Source organism: Dermacentor variabilis, chromosome 4, assembly GCF_050947875.1.
Source record: "Dermacentor variabilis isolate Ectoservices chromosome 4, ASM5094787v1, whole genome shotgun sequence".
In the NCBI taxonomy this organism is placed as follows: Eukaryota; Metazoa; Arthropoda; class Arachnida; order Ixodida; family Ixodidae; genus Dermacentor; species Dermacentor variabilis.
Genome location: NC_134571.1, coordinates 205,095,078 through 205,117,217, shown reverse-complemented (window position 1 = coordinate 205,117,217; position 22,140 = coordinate 205,095,078). Strand labels below are relative to the sequence as shown.

The 22,140-nt window shown below is 43.6% G+C and overlaps 1 protein-coding gene and 1 long non-coding RNA gene across 2 annotated transcripts in view; one reads left to right on the top strand and one right to left on the bottom strand.

Annotated features, from left to right (window-relative positions):
• RpLP0-like (ribosomal protein LP0-like) overlaps positions 1 to 22,140 on the top strand; it is a 96,633-nt gene that overhangs the window by 14,349 nt on the left and 60,144 nt on the right. Inside the window, exon 3 of the mRNA XM_075690840.1 lies at positions 5,841 to 5,944. Coding sequence (XP_075546955.1) covers positions 5,841 to 5,944 — 104 coding nt within the window. The remainder of the gene's footprint in view (positions 1 to 5,840; positions 5,945 to 22,140) is intronic.
• LOC142580074 (uncharacterized) lies at positions 9,081 to 20,771 on the bottom strand. Its single transcript, XR_012827557.1, has 3 exons — positions 20,345 to 20,771; positions 18,638 to 18,890; positions 9,081 to 9,338 (listed from the first exon to the last, which is right to left on the bottom strand). It is a non-coding gene; the product is annotated as an uncharacterized LOC142580074 (long non-coding RNA).

Genomic DNA, 22,140 nt, shown 5'->3' with positions numbered 1-22,140 from the left:
GGCCACGGCGGCCGCATTTCGATGGGGGCGAAGTGCGAAAACACCCGTGTGCTTAGATTTAAGTGCACGTTAAAGATCCCCAGGTGGTCGAAATTTCCGGAGTCCTCCACTACGGCGTGCCTCATTATCAGAAAGTGGTTTTGTCACGTTAAACCCCATAATTCAATTTTTGTTTACCTAGATTTAGGAGCACGTTAAAGAACTTGGCACAGCATAGCCTTAGTCGCTTTTGCACCACTAAACCCAATTATCTAAACCCAAAACTTTGTAACATTAAAGAGCCCCAGACAGTCAAAATTAATTGAGAGCCTGCCACTATGGCATCGATTACAGTGTTGCTGTGGGATGTTACACCCCACAACTCATTATTTAAATTTAATTCTGGGGTCTCACGTGCCAAAACCACGATATGATTTAGACACACCATAGAGGAGGACTCCTGGTTAATTTTGACCACCTGAGGTTCTTAAGATGAACCCAATGCATGGTACACGGGCATCTTCGCATTTTGCCCAGTCATAATGTGGCTGCCATGACCTGGGATTTGATCCCGTGCTCTCAGGCTTAGCAACGCAACACCGAAGCCACTATGCCACCATGGCGTGTCACAAATCTGGAAATAAATCTATCAAGCCGATGAGTGAGTGCAGCATTAGCACACCTAGTCTGAGGTGAATATAATTGCTCAAATTCAATACTATGACTGTTGCGTGTCGCAGAAGGCTGTTGGCATAAACACATAAGGGAACCTTTGTGGCGGCCTTACGGTCGCACAGCAGCAGCACAGACACCCTTTGCCCTTTTTGACTCGGTAAAATCTTATTGCAGGAAAGGGAAGTGGTGCGAGGGTGCGCAACCAAGCCGTAGAGGCTGGACAAACACAAAAATAAAGTCAGTTGTTGCTTCTTCAGGGACGCATTACTCGTTTCTTTCTGCTGATTTCTAGCCACACTCGTGTCCCGCACAACATTGGTGACCCGGACGAGCAGCAAGTGCTATGGACACACCTCAAGGCACCGAAATTCCGACACTCTTCGGCATCGACATCAAAATGCCTCCATTTTAGACTGCGGATCCTACATTGTGGTTCATTCATGTAGAATCACAATTCGCTGCGTGGCGCATCACAGCAGATTCCACGAAATACCATTATGTGGCGAGCAGTCTGCCCCCATCAACCGCTAGCGAAATTCGAGACCTGTTGCTTTCCCCACCAGCAGACAACGTTTATGAGGCGTTAAAGGCAACACTCATTCGCAGGATCACTCCCCCCAAAAGCCAATGGCTACAACAGCTTCTCCATGAAGCCAACCTCGGCCGCAGAACGCCAAGCCAGCTGTTGCGTCATATGCAGCAATTATTGGGCAGCAAAGTGGATGGTCTTGACTATCTGCTGCTCCGAGAAATATGTCTACAAAAAATCGCCCCGAACGTCAGAATGGTCATGACTGCCTCAAATGAGAACAATCTATCCAAGCTGGCCGAGTTAGCCGACAAACTCATGGTGGTAGCTCCCACATCTGTCACGGCCGTCACAAGTGCACAGTCTCCACATGAGCAGCTTCAAGAGATGAACGAAATCTCATGTCTCATAGATTCCATGGCCACCCTCCATACCGCATCACAGTCAACCAGTCAGAGTGCTCCGCAGTCGTCTGTGAAACACCAAAAACTATGTTGGTACCATCGCAAGTTCGGCAATGCTGCACGAAAATGCGTACCACCCTGCAAGCTCTCGGGAAATGCCCCGGGCAGGCGCTGAGGGCCACCAGCGTTTCTGCCATGCAAAAACGTGGCTCATCAGTCTTTTTTCCTAACCAACCGCAACAGCGGTTTCTGCTTCCTCGTCAACACAGGCGTCGAAGTGAGCGTACTTCCAGCATCGCCTGTGGACTGCAAGCGCCTGAACACATCGCCTTTGCAAGCAGTCAACAACACAGCCATTGCCACGTATTAAAACCGCTCCCTAACCGTCAGTCTGGGCTTGCAGAGAACACTGCGATAGATTTTCATAGTAGCCAACCTGAAATTCACCATTCTCGGGGCGGATTTTCTGCACCACTCCGGACTGTTAGTCGACGTGCGTAACCGGAGGTTACAAGACCCTGTGTCACAAAGCGCTGTAAAAGGCAAGCCTTCAAGACATACACCGCTCAGCCCTACACTGATCAAGCCAGCAGGACCTCTTCGTTTTACTTCCATACCGAGCGAATTTTCTGACCTGACACACCAGTGCCAAGTGGGATCCCCAGTAAAACACCACGTGTTTCACCACATCACCACTACTGGACCACCGGTTCACGCTCGACCACGTCGATTGTCACCTGAGAAACTGGTGGTGGCACGACAGGAATTCGACCATATGTTCGAGTTGGGTATCATCCAACCTTCCTCCTGTCCTTGGGCATCTCCCCTTCACATGGTTCTTAAGTGATCATCGGGTGACTGGCGTCTTTGCAAAGCATATCGAGCGCTGAACAGGGTCACAACGCCTGACAGGTACCCCGTGCCACATATTCACTACCTACTGGCAGGTCTGCGTGGGGCCAACCTTTTTCAAAAATTTATCTCGTGCGGGCATACCACCTGTGTCACCGGAAGACGTCCCCGAGACTGCTATCACTACACCCTTTGATCTATTCGAATTCCTTCGCATGGCATTCAGCCTTCGCAATGCGGCTCAAACGTTCCAAAGGTTTATTGACGGTGTTCTACGGGGCCTGATTTTTTGTCACACCTACCTGGTCGACTTGCTTATCGCGAGCACCACCCCAGAGGAACATGAAGAGCACCTGCGGATTGTGTTTTGGCGCCTATCTGAGCACGGTGTTGTCGTCAACGCGGCCAAGAGTGAACTCGGCATGCCTGAGTTATCATTTCTGGGCCACATCATTTCAAGCTCAGGAGTACGGCCGCACCCATCTAAAGTGCAGGCCATACAAGATTTTCCACTGCCAACCACGAAGCGCCAACTACGTGAATTTCTCAGATTGCTAAACTTCTACCGCCGCTTTGTGCCTAAATGCGCCCATATCATACAACTGCTTCACGGACTGCTCAAGGCAACACAAGGGTCTTCGAATGACCCGCCTTGGTGCGAAAAAGCGAAAAGGGCTTTCAACCAAAGCAAGCAGGCCTTGGCAAATGCGGCTCTCCTGGCATACCCACGGCCAGGAGTTCCCCAGTGTCTAATGGTCAATGCCTCAGACATAGCCAACGGCGCCGTGTTACAACAGCTGAGCGACGGCACATGGCACCCAACTGCATTCTTCTCGTGGAAGCTGACACCTACTGAGCGCCGCTACAGCACCTTCGAGCGTGAACTGCTGGCCGTCCACTCGAGTACACGCAACTTGCGGCATTTCTTGGAAGGCGTTGAGTTCTTCATTTTAACCGACCATAAGCCGCTGACCTAAGCTCTCTGCTCTATGCGTTCGGACGGTGGCAAGCACACAGCCCGTGAACTTCAGCAATTGGCATACATCTCCGAGTTCACGACAGACACCCGCCACATAAAAAGGAGCGACAACCCTGTTGCAGAGCGCTATAAACGTCAACGCTACAGGAGGAGTTAACTTCGATGTGCTGGCGGCAGCCCAAAGAGAAGATGAAGAGCTAAAAAGCCTCCTAACAACAAAAACGGCCCCCAAGCAACAGTGGATGCAGATTCCGGAATCGGGCAACCATATTTGCTGCGACACCTCCACGGGCAGCCCACGCTCCTTCGTTCCTGCCAATCTACGTCGCTGCATTTTCTTTTCTGTTCACAAGCTGTCACAACATCCTAGAATCAAAGCTACACAAAAGTTGCTCACAGCAAGTTTCATCTGGCCAGGTATCAACCAAGACTTGCGTTGCTGAGCAAGAGGATGCATGCCGTGTCAGCGTGTCAAAATTTCGTTTCGACCACATACACCTCGACATTGTCGGACCTCTGCCGCCTTGCCAAGAGCATGCCTATTTACTGACGTGCATTGACAGATTCACGCACTGGGCGGAGGCCATACCTATAGCGGATATCACTGCTGACACGGTTGCCCGCGCCTTCTTGCACCACTGGATTGCTCATTTCGGTGCACCATCTATAATAACAATGGACCGTGGAAGGCAGTTCGAATCGTCACTTTTCGCCAGCATTACACGTTTCATTGGTGCTTCTCGCATCGGAACAACTGCCTACCACCCGATTAGGAATGGCATGGTGGAGACTTTCCACTGCCGGCTCAAGTCTGCGCTCGCCGCAACAGAAGAGCGCAGCTGGATGAAGGCACTACCACTCATCCTCTTGGGAATCCAGACAGCTGTCAAGACAGACATTGGCTGCAGCGCAGCCGAACTGGTCTACGGAACATTACGCCTTCCAGGAGAATTCTTCACGGACAGCCTGCAAGATGGTTGTACAGCCACCGCAGGCTATGCACTTAGGCTCCGAGACATAATGGAAAACCTTCGCACTTCGCTACTGCGCTGGGCAGTGCCACGCGTGGTGTACATACCATCAGAACTCTCTTCAGGCGCACACGTGTTTGTGTGCCATGACGCAGTTCATCGGCCACTCCAAGCACCGTATAATGGGCCCTTCCGAGTGCTGCGTCGATCGAGGTGAGAAGCAGTTCGCCATCAACGTGTGCGGTCGTCACAAAGTGGTATCACTCGATCGGGTGAAGCCAGCGCACATTGAAGAAGCGGACACTGTTTCACATGCACCGTCATCTCTGACACCACCCTCCAAGGCTCTACTCGTCCAAACAAGCCAAGTCACAAGGACACGCGTGGACGAGTCTCAAGAGCGCCCCATCTGTATGGCCTTGTTAACAATTTAAATCGTTCTATGAACGTTCGCTAACTCGCTAGAAGGGGAAGTGATGTGGTGGCCTTACGGTCGCACAGCAGCAGCACAAACACTCTTTCCCCCTTTTTGACTCGGTAAAATCTTATCGCGGAGTGTGCGAGAAAGGGAAGTAGTGCGAGGGTGCACAACCAAGCCGTAGAGGCTGGACGAACACAAAAATGAAGTCAGTAGTTGCTTGTTCTTCAGGGACGCATTACTCGCTTCCTTCTGCTCATTTCCAGCCGGGCTCGCGTCCCGCACAACACCTTTAGCCACCGATCTCGGAGCTCTCTGTGGTATGCATAGGGCTCTGGAGCTTTCTGATGTGCAGGCTTGGGAATTTTCTAGTCACTGAATAGATTGCTCTGCCATACATGGCTGTTGTTTTGAGAGAATGTCTTTTGTGCCCTACAATAGGAAATTTTACTGCGAAGCTTTTAAGGGGAGGTTCACAATGGTTTTCATGTTGCAAAGGCCAGCGTGCAATAGCATGGTCGATGTCAAATGCAACACAGTGCATGTCGGAGCCCCGAGTTTTCTTAGTCATGTAATAATCAATGATTACACAATAAAAGTTGCGTTGCGTATATCTCATTCAGATGGACAACTTAAATGCATGTTTTTTAATCGGTAATCTGTAATTTTTCTTTGTCACATTGCGTAATACTGGCTCCACGTTTGAGGTGTCAGCCAGAGGTTTGTGCCACCATGGTAGCGAAAGCTGATGCCGTGATGCTGCAATGCAGCCTGCATGGGCGGCCTCACCAAGAATGCACAGCCACGACCACGCTAAAATGCAGGAGCAACTACTGCTGCATCTGTGCAAGACTGTGAGGCAGCAAACAAACGCTTAGTGCTTCCAAAGAGCACGAAAACTCGATAATACACCAAAGACAGCGGTTGCCAAATTAGCATACAATCTGTTAAGGATTTTCTTTATTTGAGATGTAAAGTTCTATTGTTTCTCATCGCAAAACTTTTTTGCTGCGTCTGTTTCGTGACATTCCAGGTGCGAGATGCCTTTGACAAGTATGACAAGGTGTTTGTGTACTCAGTGTCCAACATGCGGAACACCAAGCTCAAGGATGTGCGCCAGGAATGGAAGGACAGCAGGTAAGGCCAACGATTATTGCATTCTCAACACTGAGGGAGGGGAAATCAGTAATAATAAATAGATAGAAAAAGGAGTAGGCTGAGTGTGGCAGGAGAATGGGAACAATCGACTTAAAGCTTCAGCAGATATGTTTTTAAAGCCACCTTCAGACCATGTAAACATACATACTAACAGTGATAATGCCATGTTAGTAGAAATATTAGATATGCTAATCTTTGCTGCACTCTCACACTTCTCACTCTTTCTTTGTTTTATTGTTAATGACTTTGTAACTTGCTAGATGACAGCACTTGTAATATATGTTATGTTATCTTGCCTCTGCCATTGCGCTTTACATGCTTCGCAGTTGTTGAGCTGTCAGGCATTTGCTATCTGTTGTGAATTCATTCAGCTCAGGGGTGTGTTCAAATATCAGCAGACTATGGAGGGTCCTGACTATTTTTAGTTTCGAGTGAAATTTTTATATGGGGTAGCAAAATCTCTCTGTAAAAAAGAATCAACCTTGGTCTTGTGAAAATTAGGCGGATGTCTTGGAAAACAATTCTTATTTCACTAACAGGGGAAAAGAGTGTTTTAACTACTTGCAGATTTTGTGAATTCAAAGGCCGATCACTCTAAAATTAACGCATTGTACCCTGCCCAAAGATTTTTTGTAAATCTACATCGCTAGTACTGCTGCCCACGGGACGTTAAATTTATGTCAGCCAGCATGTTTCTTGAACAATTGCAAATCTTTGTTTTTTGAGCAACTGCCTCTGACTGATGCCAAAATCGTTTTTTTTTTTTTTTTTTTCTCTCGGGTGGGAGGGGGGGGGGCTGTTTAGTTAAGGCGATAAAGCTGAAAAGTACTTCTGACATGTATTCAGAAATTTTTTTGCGAATTAAGCAAGGAAGTATGCAACTACATCGCTACATTTCATTATAAGATGCTAAAATTGCAAAAATAATGAAAATTTAAAGATTTTTGAGATGGTTCAAAAAAAGTAATCCCCACCAATTCTTATGAAAATTTTCTAGAATACCCACCTAGGACTGGTAAATCTACTACTGCAAAAACAAAGCGTTATTTTACTCTATGTGAGAAAATTGAGCCTGTTTTAAAACGCCTGTGTGGTCATCCCATCGATGCATCTTGTTCTAATAACGAAGTAAAACACATTCATATTTAATTCTGAAGTCATTCTTTATGTTGTAGTAAAGTGACTCAGATTGTGTATTTCTTACCTCTTTTTAGCCATCAAATGAGTTGAGCTTGAGTTTTCAGGGCTCCTGCATTCATTTTCCTATGGATGATTATTTTCATGGATGGTGATGATTATTTTTTTAAACATCTCTAAAATGTTTGAATTTTCACAATTTTTGCAGTTTGGGGCAATTTGTAAGGAAATGAATGTGCGATGTAGTTGCATACTTCCTTTCTTAATTTGCAAGAAACTTTTTGAAGATATGTAAGAAATATTTTTAAGTTTCATTGCCTTAACTAAACTGGCCTCGAAAAAACCCCGAGTTTGGCGTCAATCAGAGGCAGTTGCTCAAAAAACAAAGTTTGTCAATTTCCCAAAAACATACTGGGTGACACAAGGGCGAACCAGAAAGTCTTTGCCCCTATTATTTATTAGCCAAAATAAGGTACATACAGGTACAAGTAATTGTATATATACATACTACTCTGTGTAGCTTACACTATTCTTCCACATAGTCCCCACGCCAGTTCCGACATTTGTCCCATTGCAGCATTAAATTTCAGAAATGTTATCGTCAGTCAGCATGCGGCCCCCCCGAACACTCATTGTCATGCAAGTCTTCACGGCTTTTTGCGAACTCGCAACACCTCACACTTCTCAAAGCGAGACACCTTTCCCCATACGTGGGCCGCACTTCCCTGTGGATTTCAATGGGTGTTCGTCCCTTGCTTCCATATAAGACAACTCGCACTTCGTTGTTCGTACGCCGTGGACGTGTGAAGCACAACCGCCATCTACCACAACTGACAGCCACACCATGCCGCGACGCTACTGGCAGATAAGGCTGGGCTGTTCCAATAAAGGTCTACTACTGGTGATGGATATGTTGGCTTCGCATTTACGGCCGTAATTTGGCTAAAAAAAGGGGTGGGGGGCAAAGACTTTCTGATTCGCCCTCATATAAATTTAACGTCCCATGGGCCAGTAGTACTAGTGGCGTAGATTTAATGAAAAGCTTTTGGCAGGATACAATGCATTAATTTTAGAGTGATAGGCCTTCAAATTTGTAGAATCTGCAAGTCCTTCAAACACTCTTTTCCACCTTCAGTGAAATAAGAATTTTTTTTCAAAAAGTCTGTGCTGTGTTTCCCTAAACAAAGGTAATTCGTTTCTACAGAGACATTTTCCCACCTCCTACAAATGTTTAGCTGAAAACTCAAAATAATCGGGAGCTCCCTTAGTCTGTCCTTATCTGAACACACCCTCAGGGCTCTCAATATCCTCTCGTGGGTCAAGTGGCGGCCAAAGTTACCAAATCGTCTTTTTTTTTTTTCTTAAGAGCACACTAGTCATTCATTCTGTTATGAAAAGTATGGGAAGCACTTCATTTTCCTGGACCTTCGATTCGTCCTTTCCAGTACTGAATTTATTGGTTGTAGTGTTCGTAATGCAACTTGAGACCTGACATGCTTCAGATCTGTTATCACGATGAAGTTTGTGAAACCATGTGCAGGTTACTCTTGCAAAAGCCTGTTAGTGATAATTTCTACAGCATGCAGATCACGGCAGTGATGATGTTTTGAGTGGGCAATACAGAAAACGTGGCTCATGGCTGACAGCTTGAAGAGCAGAGATAGGCATACTAATTGGATGTTTAATTGAAACTGCAGTTTCTTTAGTCATACTTCAAATGCTGCTGTAACTTTCGAAACACTGCGGGAAAGCCCTCAATGCTGGTTGAACAGTTTACAAGGAATCTCACGACTTCCTTGTTCACCCACTGCCAATCATGTCTCCATCATCCTGCAAACGACTGTCTTCTTTACTCGTGAAAGCTGCATTATAAATTGTGACAAACAGGGCCATATTACCTGAAACTTTTCCATTTAAAGAAAAACGCTATTATCTCTTCACAATTGCAATGTGGGTAGCGCGTGTAAGCACACCTTGTCTGCCTGTTAACTGAAACACGTCAGACTGCTGTTAGTGAAGCATAGGTCTGGTGGCATCGGGTCACTTCAAGAGTCAGGGAATCAAAGTATTAACCCTTTAACTCCCGAGTTTTTCCATAAAAAAAATAAGGGCAAAAAATTTTCAGATTTTTTTCATTGCAACAAAATCTTGCACAATATATCCAAATTTAAAAAATATATTACCTGCGTGGTTTACCTCTTCTATTCACCAGAAATATCAGGGAAGGACACCTGCCCTAAAAAAAAAAGAGGCTTTCCTTCAACACGCATCTACGGCTTGAAGATAATTACACAACAGATTATTTCAAAAGGAATCAGAAGCATAGAAAAATACCTTCAAATGCCGAAACTCAAATAGATGTGGAGAACCGAGTTGACGAACAGAGGTTTTTAGCGGCAAACAAGTAGGAACTTGGGGCTTGGACAAGTGTGGCTTGTACTTCGTGATATTGGTACCTGTAGTTAGGACGAGTACGGCTCAAGGTTAGGTGCAAAAAACAAAACAAGAAAACAAAAAGGACCACTACAAAATTTATGTTATAATGGAAGTTGGACATGAGAATTTATTTCCATTTATGGCACGCTTTCCACAGGAGCTATGGTGTCGTGGTGCTGGGCACGAAGTGAATGCTTTGGTTCCTGGCAGTGGCGGCCACATTATGATGGGGACAGAATGCAAAAATGCTTTTGTACGAGGCTTCGGTTGCACATTATGAAGAAATTTAGAGTCGTCAAGGTTAATTCATAGCCCTTCACTATGAGATCCCTCATAGATCGCTGTGCAGCTTATTTATTGAGGCTTTCTTTGTGACATCCAAAGATGCGCAAGGTCACCCAATATGACAGCTCACATTGCCCCTGCTATGACGTCAAACACAACTCTATATATTAGTAATTACATCGCCTCCCTTGCAGCTAGGACATGCCACCTAAGAGCGCCTTGTCAGCAACCAAGCTAGAAGAACGGACCTCTCATGTGTGCAATTGGTAACAAACCAATGAGCAATGAACCTTCAGCAATGAGGTGTGTCACTACATTGCTTGAATACTAATTGTGTTAACGTCAACAGTCATCGTCAGATCGGTTCTATCGGAACTCTTATGTTTTATCTGACTTTAAGGTACTAATATACCTACATTGGGCAAACAAGGGAAGTCTCTAGCTTGAAGCCAAAAGACAAGGAACTTTTCTGCGATACTGGGGCCGTATGCTGTAACGGTTCGCTTTGGAACCGGTTTGGTTTGGCTGCTACGTCAAGGGACGTAACTCGGAGAACGAGTGGAATGTCGCAACACGAGGGAGACCAATGAACGAGCAACGTTCGGCCGCAAGGTCACGTCATCATTTTTGTTTGTACTTTGGGGACGGTGTAGTAATTGAAGGATGTTGCTAGTTCAGTAAAAAAATATTGGTTTGTATACAACACTTGCGCATTAAATTTCCAGTAATAACTGAGCTTCCGATGTAGACAGCTAGTGGTTAAATTTTATCTGCATTGCTTTATTTTTTGTCACTAGGTGGTGCGCCATACATTGAGCAATCAAAGCAGTCCTGTGTGTAGGCCGTGGCTCTAATAGGATTTCGTTTAGCCATGGCTGAGCTTGTTAAGGTGGATGATTGCGCTGACAGTTCCACCCACACATCCCACAACTTTGAGAATCTTGCCGTAATCAAGGAAGCATTCTTGGCTGCAGCTTTCTCCTGCAGCGTGGAGAGAAATCTCACACCCCTTTTTCTTTTCCTTTAACCGTAATGACCTTAACGACGGTGGTAATGATGCGACTGGCTGACAATTGTGACAACCTAATAGCTTCTACATTCCAGACGCACTGCTGAATACAACCCTTAGCAAAAAAAGAAAAAGAAAAGAAGCATAGCGCGCTAGCACAGCACTTACATCGCACTGTGAGTGCTACTAAATATTGTGGTCCAACACGTTCTAGCTTGTCACAAATCCATCACATTCTTTTTCGGAGGCACCTAAAATGCCTTCGTAACTCGCCTTCGCTCATGTTGTACGCATCGCGCCGTTGCCTCGTCACGTCGTTGTCTTTGGCCAATGCTCACCAGCAGCACAACCAGAGAAGCCACTATCGGCATCCCTCTCATTGCGGCGGCTAGCGCAAGATTAGCAGACGGCCACGGTTGTCCTAGCAACCAAGATCATGCTCACTACCGTGCGCGACCCTCGAGCAAACTGCTTCTCCGCGGTTCTTTTCGTAGCAGACAACGGGTTCCTTTTCAGATGATTGACAACCTATGTGACGACAACAAAATTTTTTGTCACGCCCACCAGGGATGATGACAGCGAAGTGCCAACCAATGGCGTTCGTGAGAGCGAACTGGTTCCAAAGTGAACCGTTACAGAATACGGCCCCTGCTTTCCTTTCAAGATTGACTTGGCTCCATCTCCCATGCACACTCGTGTCACGTACGTATGCCTTGCACAAACACATTGGTCCACCTGACAACACTTTGCAGAACCCTACATGCTACATGCAAAAATTTTTTCCTGCACATCATAAAAAATTATTTTGCACATACCAGTGCTCTGTTCTTGTTCAAATTTCAAAACAAGGACCAATTTTATGGTCCAGGTCTTTAAGTATTACACTTGGGTGTTACTTGCTTGTTTCTGTTGAAGAAAAACAATGCCAAGGGGTCTTCGTCTGGGCCTCACCATAAGTGGCGTCCAAAATGTGACAGCTATGATGCCGCAAGGTCACTTTCCTAGTTTGCTGCGCAGCAAAGCAAGGCCTTCAAGACTTGTTTCCACTTGTCAATCAAGGATGCAATGGCAACATTAGAAGGGACGCAGTTGAAGACAAATTTGCATGTATTATTATTTATTTTTAATGTGATTAGCATCTTTTGGGAACTTTATCCACTTTATGGTATGTCATTCTGTTTGTCCACGCCTGTTTTCCTGCCAACTTACATCACTGCATAGTCCATGGTCTAATGGGTAGAGCATTGGGCTGCTGTGTCGAGGAACTGGGTTCGAAACTGACCGTCAGATCAACTTGAGTTATTGGGTATTGGGTTATTGGGTATGGGCATGTGCTGCTCTTTAACTCTTTCCATACTGCACCCATTGGGTATCGTTAGCGGGCCAACGATGGTTTGATAAGCCATTTTCAAGTCTTTCCGCACCGCCCATGGAGATGCTGCGCTATCAGACGCAAAGGAGAATAACTGTTCTTTTGTTTGCCAAGCAGTTCGCCTTTTCCCTCCAGGCAGTGATGTTTGACCTTGCTTCGAAGTTTCTGTGATCATCAAAGTATAAAGCGAAAATGGCCGCCCGCTATGGGTGGTTTGAAACTTCGCTTTCGAGACCTTCCACGCAGCTCACGAACACTCTCTGTGCCATAGGACATGAAGGAGACGAACTTATCCTTTTTTTTTTTTTTTTTTCTCTAAGCAGTTCGCTTTTTCCCCGCCAGGTGTTAATTCTTTAACGCATTCCGAAGTTTTGCGATTGTCAAAGTAGAAAGCAAGCTCTTGGAGCGGCGCGCATGCTTTGAATTATTGCAGATCTCACGATTCCACCGCGTTTGCGGCTGATTTTGAGCAGCAGCGAGTCTGAGGATACCGTGTTTTCGTTGGACTTTGGCTCTGAGAGCAACGACGCAAACCAGCCCGGAACATCGGTGGTCGTAGCCCGGCACACTCAACTGTAGTGCCTGCAATTAAATTTCTGTAGTGGAATACCTGCTCAATGAAAAATTTGATTTTTTTCTGATATAGTACTTATTCGATGGCAACACATTTTGTGTGTCTCATAATTTTTGTTACATTTCTTTCTTAGTAGATACAAGCATGTCTTTACAAACTTTATTCAGTTTGATCCCACAACCTTGATTTTGGCAGTTTGGCTTTTTTAATGACATACATCTCGTTAATAAAACAGTTTTGCGTGAAAAGTGCATTCATTCTATTTTTTCTTTACGTATTACATAAAATATTGAGTGCAGTAGTTCCTTCAGAAAAAGAAATCTGGCATAACCTACAAAAAAAAACATGCTTTCCCCATGGTAAGAAAAGAGTTAATGAACCTCTTTGACACGAACTTCAGTCACTGCTTCTTGCATCCAGTAGCAGCAGTAACAGGTCGAGGAGGCCAAGATGGACTGTCGACCTTAATGCAATTAGCATTAGATTAGATAGAGATTCTGCGCATCTGCAGTTAGCGTGCATCGGCCAAACTGGGCACTGCCACCAGCAACAGCAAGAGCTCAAAGAGGAAGAAGACTCCGTCTGGCTGCATGCACGCTTCACGCATGACACATTTCGGCGGTTGCCAATATACCTCATGGGGCATTACATTGCTTCAATGCTGATCTTATTAATGTCGACATTTATCTTACGGTAGGTCCTGCCAGAATCCTTTTTTCTCAATAACCAGGCAAGGTAACAGTGCCAAGTATTTCATTGGACGATCCAGACCAGAGTGTTATACCTTGCTGTGAAATTTGGGCAAGAACAAGGCGGCCCAAGTCATAATGTGCAGGGAGATATGCATCTTTGGTACTTTGTTTCATACATGGCAGGCAGTGCCACAAACGTGAAGGAAGCTTTTTTCATAGCTCACATTCGTGACCAAAAAACTGTATGTGTGTCACATCTTATAGAGATGCAGCTAGGCATCATGTAATTCAATGAAACAATAAGTCTCATACTTAGATGTTGCAGAGAGCATAACATCAAAGTATGACCTTATCCTTGCATTGAAGAGGTCTAGTCTATTGACCACTGATCAAGCTGCATGACACATTCATGAGACCAGCAGCCACAGTGCACCGCTTGCATTCGCAACTAAAACACAGGGCATTGCATACAGGCAGCTCAAAGGGGCACAAGTAATGCATCATTTCACATAGCATTACGTCCAGAAGTTGCAATTGTGATGTATTGAAGTGGTTATACCTTTGAAAGTGTCGCAGGTCAAATACAACTGCGCTGGGACGCACAATTACCACACCACTTACATAGCTTCCACAGCATTGCCTGCTAACTACAAAACAGAGTATGAGACTTGTTGAAATGCACCCACTTCATGTGTGGTGGCAAGAATGGAAGCCAGTGCAGTTGCAATAATGACGAGGGTGTCAGTGCAGTGTCCTTCCTGCCCATCACTGCCTTCCTTAGTTACTGCCACACGATACCCTCAAGCGTGTGCCAGTGTGTGCTGGTCACGGTGATTTGTTGGTTTTGTCAAATGAGCAGCAGAGAAATTCACAATATAGGTGGTGTTGCACTCAAAGTATATGTACCATAATTGCCATACATGCCCAGCCCACACACAGCATAAGTGTAAGTTACGGTGCAGGACAAGACAATATGCACGCAGTGTTTTCAGACTCCCATTTATCCCCCCCCCCCTTAGAACTCCATGTATACACATACCACTAGCAGTGCAACCACGCAATACAATATACTGGTTATAGTGCATCTACCAGGAAAATTCAGAAGGGTTATCCAGCAGCAGAGGAGAGAGCGACATGTTCAAGAGTTCTTTATTTGCATAATAATAAGGTTACAAATGGGGATTATACATACATACAGAGCGAGGTCCCATAGTCAACAGACTGTACAGGGGACCTCCCATTACAAATGAGTAGGATATATAAATACAAAGCAGCTATATGAAAACACAAAAGACACCATATTAAGTTAGTCACTAGCTTACGCTGTAAAATATTTAACGACACAAAGCACTTATTAATAAAGTGATAACGATCAAATTGTTATATTGAGTGCAAAAATTTACGAAGGTTTGATTTGAACGTGTAAAAATGAGAGGATATCTTAATATGACATGGTAATGAGTTCCACAGTAGTGTGGCTGAAAAATTAGTAGTAAATTTACCATAATTAGTTCTAGGTTTTGGTAGTAAATAGCTGTTGGTACAAGCGAAACAGGTAGGCGTGGAATATGGATACTGGCTGGTAGTAATTATAGGGAATGGGAGCTTTCCGTTAACAGATTTATAAACAATTATTCCAAGTGAGTATTTATTTAGTTTCTGTAACGATAAAATGCCCTTAGATCTGAGCAAAGGAGATGCTTCTGATGTGTAGCTGCTACGTGTAATGATGCGAATTGCTTGATTTTGGGTATGCTGTAGTGGAGATAAATGTGTGGGATACGTGTTTCCCCATGATGATATGCAATAATTAATATGCGTGTGAATAAAAGCATAGTAGAGGGAGATGAGTGTCTTCATATTAAAGAAATTGCAAACTTTAATTAATATTCTAATTCCATATGCTGCCTTCTTTGTTAAGGATAAAACATGCTCGTCAAATTTTAGGTGTTTATCTAATATGACGCCAAGAAACAGTACACTATCAGTAAGATAAAGTGCACTGGAAGCAAAGGTTAGCGATGGATACACTGAGATACGTTTTTGTTTAGCTGAGAAGATCACGAAGTTAGATTTGGCAGTATTAATGTGTAGTCTGTTTAGTTGGCACCAGGTTACAATATTTGCCGCGTCGTGATTAAGCTTACACATCAATGAATCAAGACTTTTGTCTGAGGAGAAGATGGTAGTGTCGTCAGCGTAAAGGATACAGTCAGAGGACTTTAGGTACTTTGGGAGGTCATTAATGCATATTAAAAACAAGAGAGGCCCTAATATAGATCCTTGTGGTACACCAATGTTAGTTGTTTTAGGGTGCGAGTAAGTGCTGGAGATTGATACAGTGTACTCTCTATCTTTCAAATAGTTACGTAGTAATTGCAGTGCCGGGCCAGTTATACCAATAGAGTCTAATTTAGCAAAAAGAATGTTATGAACAAGTGAATCAAATGCTTTAGAAAGGTCAATAAATAATGCGCCAGCGAAATTTCCAGTGTCAATTGCCTGCCGAATCTTGTCTGTTAGAAATATTAATGCCAAATCAGTTGAGTAACCTTCCCGAAACCCAAATTGATTTGGTGATAGGATGCAAAATTTTGATAAATAGCTTGATAAGCGTGTTACGATTAGTTTTTCGATAATTTTACTGAAGAATGAAAGTATAGCTATAGGGCGGTAATTAGCTGTTAGACACTTATCTCCCTTCTTGAATACAGGGATTATTTTGGCTTTTTTCAAAGAACTTGGATAGATTCCTGTTTTAAAGATAAGGTTCACTATGTGACAGAATATTTCAGATATTAAGTACGCTATCGTTTTTATGAGAGATGGGCTAAAGTTATCGAGACCAGGTCCTGTATTTTTTAGACTGGAAATGACTGTGACTATGTCTTCAGGTGTTGCGGGATGAAGGAAAAAGCTATGAGGCACACGGGGGTAAGTCTCGGTGAATGAATCTTCGCACTCTTCGTTATCAGCACAGAAGGAATTAATGAAGGAGTTTGCAATGTCCAAGGGATTATCAAGGAGAAGATCCCCCGATTGTATCACAGTTATTTCAGAATTATGATTCGACCGACCTAAAAAAGAGTTTAATACTTTCCATTGCTTTCTGACATCATTCCCTGCAGACCTAATTTCATTTTCATAATACGTCATTTTAGCCTGTTTGAGTAGTTTTCCTAGTAAGTTAGAATACTTATTATACCTTTCGTGAAGTGCTGTGTTAAATGGCTGTTTCTTTGTTTTTCTGTAAAGGTTATCTTTCTTCCTTAAGCAATTTAGCCAACCAGTGGATAACAATGGGTTACGAGGAGCTGAAAACGTTTTTTTACAATTCATTAGTACCGTGGAATCTGAAATAGCATTAGAAATTATTGGTGAGAATGTATTATAGGCAGTTTCAGGGTTATCACATGCCATTACTGGGGACCACTCTGCAGCAGCAATTAATTCAATAAAAATTGACAAATTAAACTTCTTTCTGGTGAAGCTTGCATCGGTAGTGCCAGTAGTAGAAGTTAAGCGCACGAACGTTGGGTAATGATCGGTTATTGAAGCTTCGACAATACCACAGTCACGGTTAGTAAGAAGATTGGATACTATGTGGTCGATAAGCGTGCCCTGTTTATCTGTGGGACAACGAGTTGGAAGAGTAATTAGGTTTTCATATCCGAACCCATTGAGGCAGCTAACGTAATCATTAAGTAATGTGTTGGATGTATCTAAAAGGTTAATATTAATATCGCCCATGATAATGACATTTTTCTGTTCGAATGTTAAATTATGTAGCAAATTACCTAGGGCTAAGCAAAACGCGCTTCCAGATGATGAGGGTGAACAATAGATGCAGCCAACTATTAGGTTTTTCTTATCTTGTGAAAAGAATGTATCATCAAATTCGACGCAGACAGATTCACAGTTTGCCACGTTGAGTGTCAAGTCAGATCGCCTGTGAAAACGCAACTCTGAGGACACAAAAATAGCAGCACCACCATGATTACTGTTATCACGGTGGCAGTATTCGGCTGAGTACGAGGGAAAGCAATACAAGTTATTGTGGGATGCGGAGAGCCAGGTTTCACATACGCAAATAACAGAGAAATTATGATGGGTAGATGATAAAAAATTTGTGATGCCATCCATGTTTTTTTGCAGACTTCGCGCATTGAAATGGATTAGTGAACGGCAGTGCGATAAAAAATAAGCCTCAAGTTCGTCAGGTAAAAAGTACGTAGCCATTGGACAGAATTTAAAAATTTTAAGTTGGAAGGCTTATGCAAAGTTAGGTAATAATAGATAGATCAGAATCAGAAGCTATGCGAAATACCCGACTATCTGGAGATTTCCGCACTTTGATCTGACAGTTTTCCGTCCAGATGAACTGCCAACCCTTTTCCTTCTTTAAGGCAAGCGTCCTGGAGAACAAACGCTTATTGTCTGGCGATAGATGCTGATTGATGAATATCGCCTGCGAGTGCTCCCCTGAAAACCCTACACTTCGGGTATTCAGTCGGGCCTTTCGCGCCTTCTTCATGAATTCAGTTTTTTTTTATCGAGAGCAAACCGCACGATTATATTCTTTTGACCAGACTTTGCTGGTACGCGATGAACTGTGTCGACATCTGTGGCTGAGACTGTGCAGTTGATTTTGTCGGCGATGGCAGTCAGGATTGCGGTACAATCCTCCCCCTGGGTACAGGGCACCCCCTTTATTTCTAAGTTATTTAATCTTGAGTATTGCTCAAGGTCAGCAACTTTCCTATGAAGGGCGTCGTTTTCTGCTTTCAGAACGCGGTTTGCCGCAGATAACTCAAGCTGTTGAGATCGGGTTGACTCGACTACTTCGTTTAGAAGCTTTAGGCTGTCGTCCATGCGACCAACTTCAGTTCTCATTGCACCGACGTCTAATCCTGTGTCCTGAACCTTAGTTTGTGTGCTAATAACAAGCCGGTTGACTAATTCATTCAACCGATGTTTGAATGTAGCTTCTAGCTCGTCCATTCGCTTACAAAGTTCAGCATTTGTCGGCATTACGAGGACGGCTAAATAGTGAACCCAGTGTGAGCACAGAAGCAGAGAAAAACGATAGCAGCAACAACAGTAGCAGCAGCAGTTGCAGGACTTGAGAAATTCAAAAAAAATATCGAGAGTAATAAAAGCAACCGACCTGTGAAACCAAGAAAGTTTGCTTAGATGCGTGCTTGAGAATGCAACTTCTGCTGCTACAACAGTGATGCTCTCGTCGGGACGGCTGTTATGGCAGGAATCCGGACTGCGTAGAGTGCAGCTTGGGGGTGGTTTCAGCGGAGTGCGCGCCGAGATCAGCAGGGTAGTCGGCGCCGCGCAGGCACGTGTACGATGCAAGGATGACCAGCCAGGTAATCACCGCAGCTATCCAAGGGACAGCCGATGCAGCTAGCCTGTGAAACCAGGAAAGTTTGCTTAGATGCGTGCTTGAGAATGCAACTGCTGCTGCTACAACCAGGGCCCTTGTGTACAGGGCCCTTGAGGTATTTTCAATAAATAAATAAATAAAATGTCATGAGTGAATGCAACGTCATGGAGCAAATCGCAATGTGCCTGTCCCCACAACTCTGTTGCAAATATGTCTCAGTTAATTGCAAGTATATTGAACTCGCCGGTTTTAGGAGTGGCTGGCAGTTGCACTTTTTGTTTGCTTCTAAGAAACTATATCTACTTTAAGATTCAGACAGGTGAGTTTGGCAGTCAGTAAACTGTACAGAGAAGGACTGGTGACGTTCCAATATTCATTTTATACCAATGACTTTCGTGTTGTGGGATACTGCATAGTGTTTTGAATTAAATATTTTCTTTCATTACTATTGCAACATCACCTCCTCGTCACTGTTAATCCCAACGTACTATATTGTATCTACGGGGTATGATCTTGAATCTCTGAACACAACCATGTCTCTGTGATCGTAACAATGTGGGGATCATAATTGACTAAAATGTACTCTAAGCCTGCAGTCTTATTCACAATGCTTCTAGGATTAAAGTTAATTAGCTGAAATTCGTTATGCCCTCTCTGTTTTGTTCAGTCCTGGCTTACTGCTGACAGATACTCTTATTATGCCTGACCTTGCTTCGAAGGTTCTTTTCGTCATCCCGACTGTACATATCAGCGTCAATGAACAGTTTATAATAGTCAAGATGTCCGTGCTGTCATCTTTTTCATTCATCCTGCGCAGAATTCCAGAAAAGCTTGCATTTGGAAACTGTTTCCTTGCAGTATTTACCAACAATAGATATACCAGTTCCCTTTAGCTTTTTTACAGTTTTTTATACTTTTGACTTTTCTCTGGAATCGTAAAGCTTTAGAGTAGCAGGTCGCAGTTGTTTGCTCTGCCATTTTCCGATCCTGTGTATTCGTTCAACTGTGTACAGAGTTAAGTTCAGCTGTTTATCAAGTAAATCGGTAAGCACTTTTGCAGATAGTTCTTCTGTTGTTTCCTTTTCGCCCTCCAGAATGCCGATAACCATAAGGTTATTTCATCTGCTTCTATCTTCCAGTGACACAAGCCTATTGTGCAGCATTCTTACAGTCATGTTCAAGGTTTTGTTTGTCTTATTCAAGTTGGCTATCACTTTGCCTTGGTCCCAGACAACCTGTACTGTCTTCTCAACTTGTTTTATTCTTTTGCCCAAAGCACCTAAATCAGTTTTGATGGCTTGTTGCCTGTCATGCAGTTCTTTCAAAACCACTGGTGTGTTAGGACCTGGATTTGCTTTTTAGTGTCACCAGACAGCAACAGGCATAGAATAGCAAAGACATATAAGGCACTTTTGGGCATGGCAGCACTACAATGAAATGATTACCATTCCTGCAACCATGATACAAAGAGAAACCAACCTGTTCAAGGAACAGATGAGTTACAGGTGACATGGCTTCTGCAGTGCCACTGTGCCCACTGACGCAGGCTGCTGAATAGGCTGCTTTATAGGACAGGACAAAGTTCCCGTGATGCTTCCGTGGTATCTAGTGCCGAGGGTGTCCCCGACAGGCACTTCCCAGTCGAGGACAGCCATATCAAGAACTGGTCGGGCAGTACACGTGTTATATGCATTCTCAGATGCATATAACACGTGCATCGTAGTTATAGATCAACAGCACCTGCTCCAGGAAGAGAAGACGAGTGACTGGTGACATGGCTTCTGCGATGCCACCATGACCACTCAGAACATATAAAACTTTAGTCTGCCTAAAGGAATGTGCAGTAAAGAATAGACAATTATTCTTTATTCTTCCTCTTCTAAAAAAATTTTCATATTTTTTTCCTTCATTTGCAATTCATTTCTCCATTTCTTTTATAATTCATTAACAACTCTTCACCACATGCATGGTACTCTTTGGCCATGCCGGGCCCTTGTGCCAATAAACACTACACATGAATCAATTTGTGAGCGTACTTTGTGCGTTTTGTGTGCACTTTGGGTTGCTCCTTGGAACTTGTCTTGCGGTAGCTTGTGGCAGTTGCTTCGAAAAGATGTGCCCTAGCTCCTGACAGTGGGGCTCACCTGCAGTACTACCTGAACACCCTCCCTACTTCATGGTCTTGCCTACAAATTGAGCCAAAGTGGACCACTGTGCACAACAGTGAACTGTGTATGTGTGCGATTCAACAAAAACGAAAGCTCAGTGAGTTTGTGCATGCTCATCTCGTGAAACCACAGACTGAAAAAAAGTGAGTGCTCATCCCATTGCTGCTTTCCTTGTAATCCTCAGCACCTTTCGTACCATGTCTCGCAAGATGCATGTTTCTGTGCCATCAAAAGGCCTGAAGTGTTCAAGAGATAGCAAGACAGCGGCATAGATTAGAGATTGCAAGCTTTGGTAGGTGACACTCCAGTTGAGATTAAGAAAAAAAAAGTGGACTTGTGCATTTCTCGCAGTGTTGAAAACACGTGAAACTGGTAGTCTATTATGGTGTACCATTTCTTTAAGAAGAAACAATTTTTTTTAAGTCGCCTGTGGCAGCTAGCACAAATTCTAGTCCTTGATCAGGCTTGCTCAAAGGCATTGACGTTACTTGCATGAGAAATAGAAAGACATAGTCAGCTTATTAACAAATTGTCACTAAGATTTTAACTAATTACTTTATGGCACATAGTGCAATTACAAATTGTAGCCGGTTAGTTTGCCAGGTGTATTCACTTGAAACAAGTTCCCAGGATGACACCGACTTCGAAATACTGGCTCCAAAATATTGCAACAAAATACATTGACATTTTAGTTATTTTCATGCATCAATGCATAAAATGGTGTTTTGGTACAAAAGTAAGTGGTACAAGAGCACATATTTATCTTAAGTTTGACGTTGCATATCTTGAAACCTGTGCCTTCCTCAAAATTTGTTCCAAGCAGATATGCTTGCAAACTTATATACTGTTAAGTAATTGTTTAAATATTGATTCATGATATTTTGTGAATTAGTCATTTAAGCATTTCAATTTATTTTGTAAGTAATGTCCGCATCTTCGAACAATTCAGTTCAAGGATTGTAATTGTGCTATCTGTAATCAGTAAATTTTTTTAAATTCTGTAAAATAAAAACAAATAACCTGACAGAGTAACAGAATGACTGGCAATGAAGGGGAAGGTCACTTGATCATGGTAGAGGATTATCTCATATAAAGAGGATATAAAAG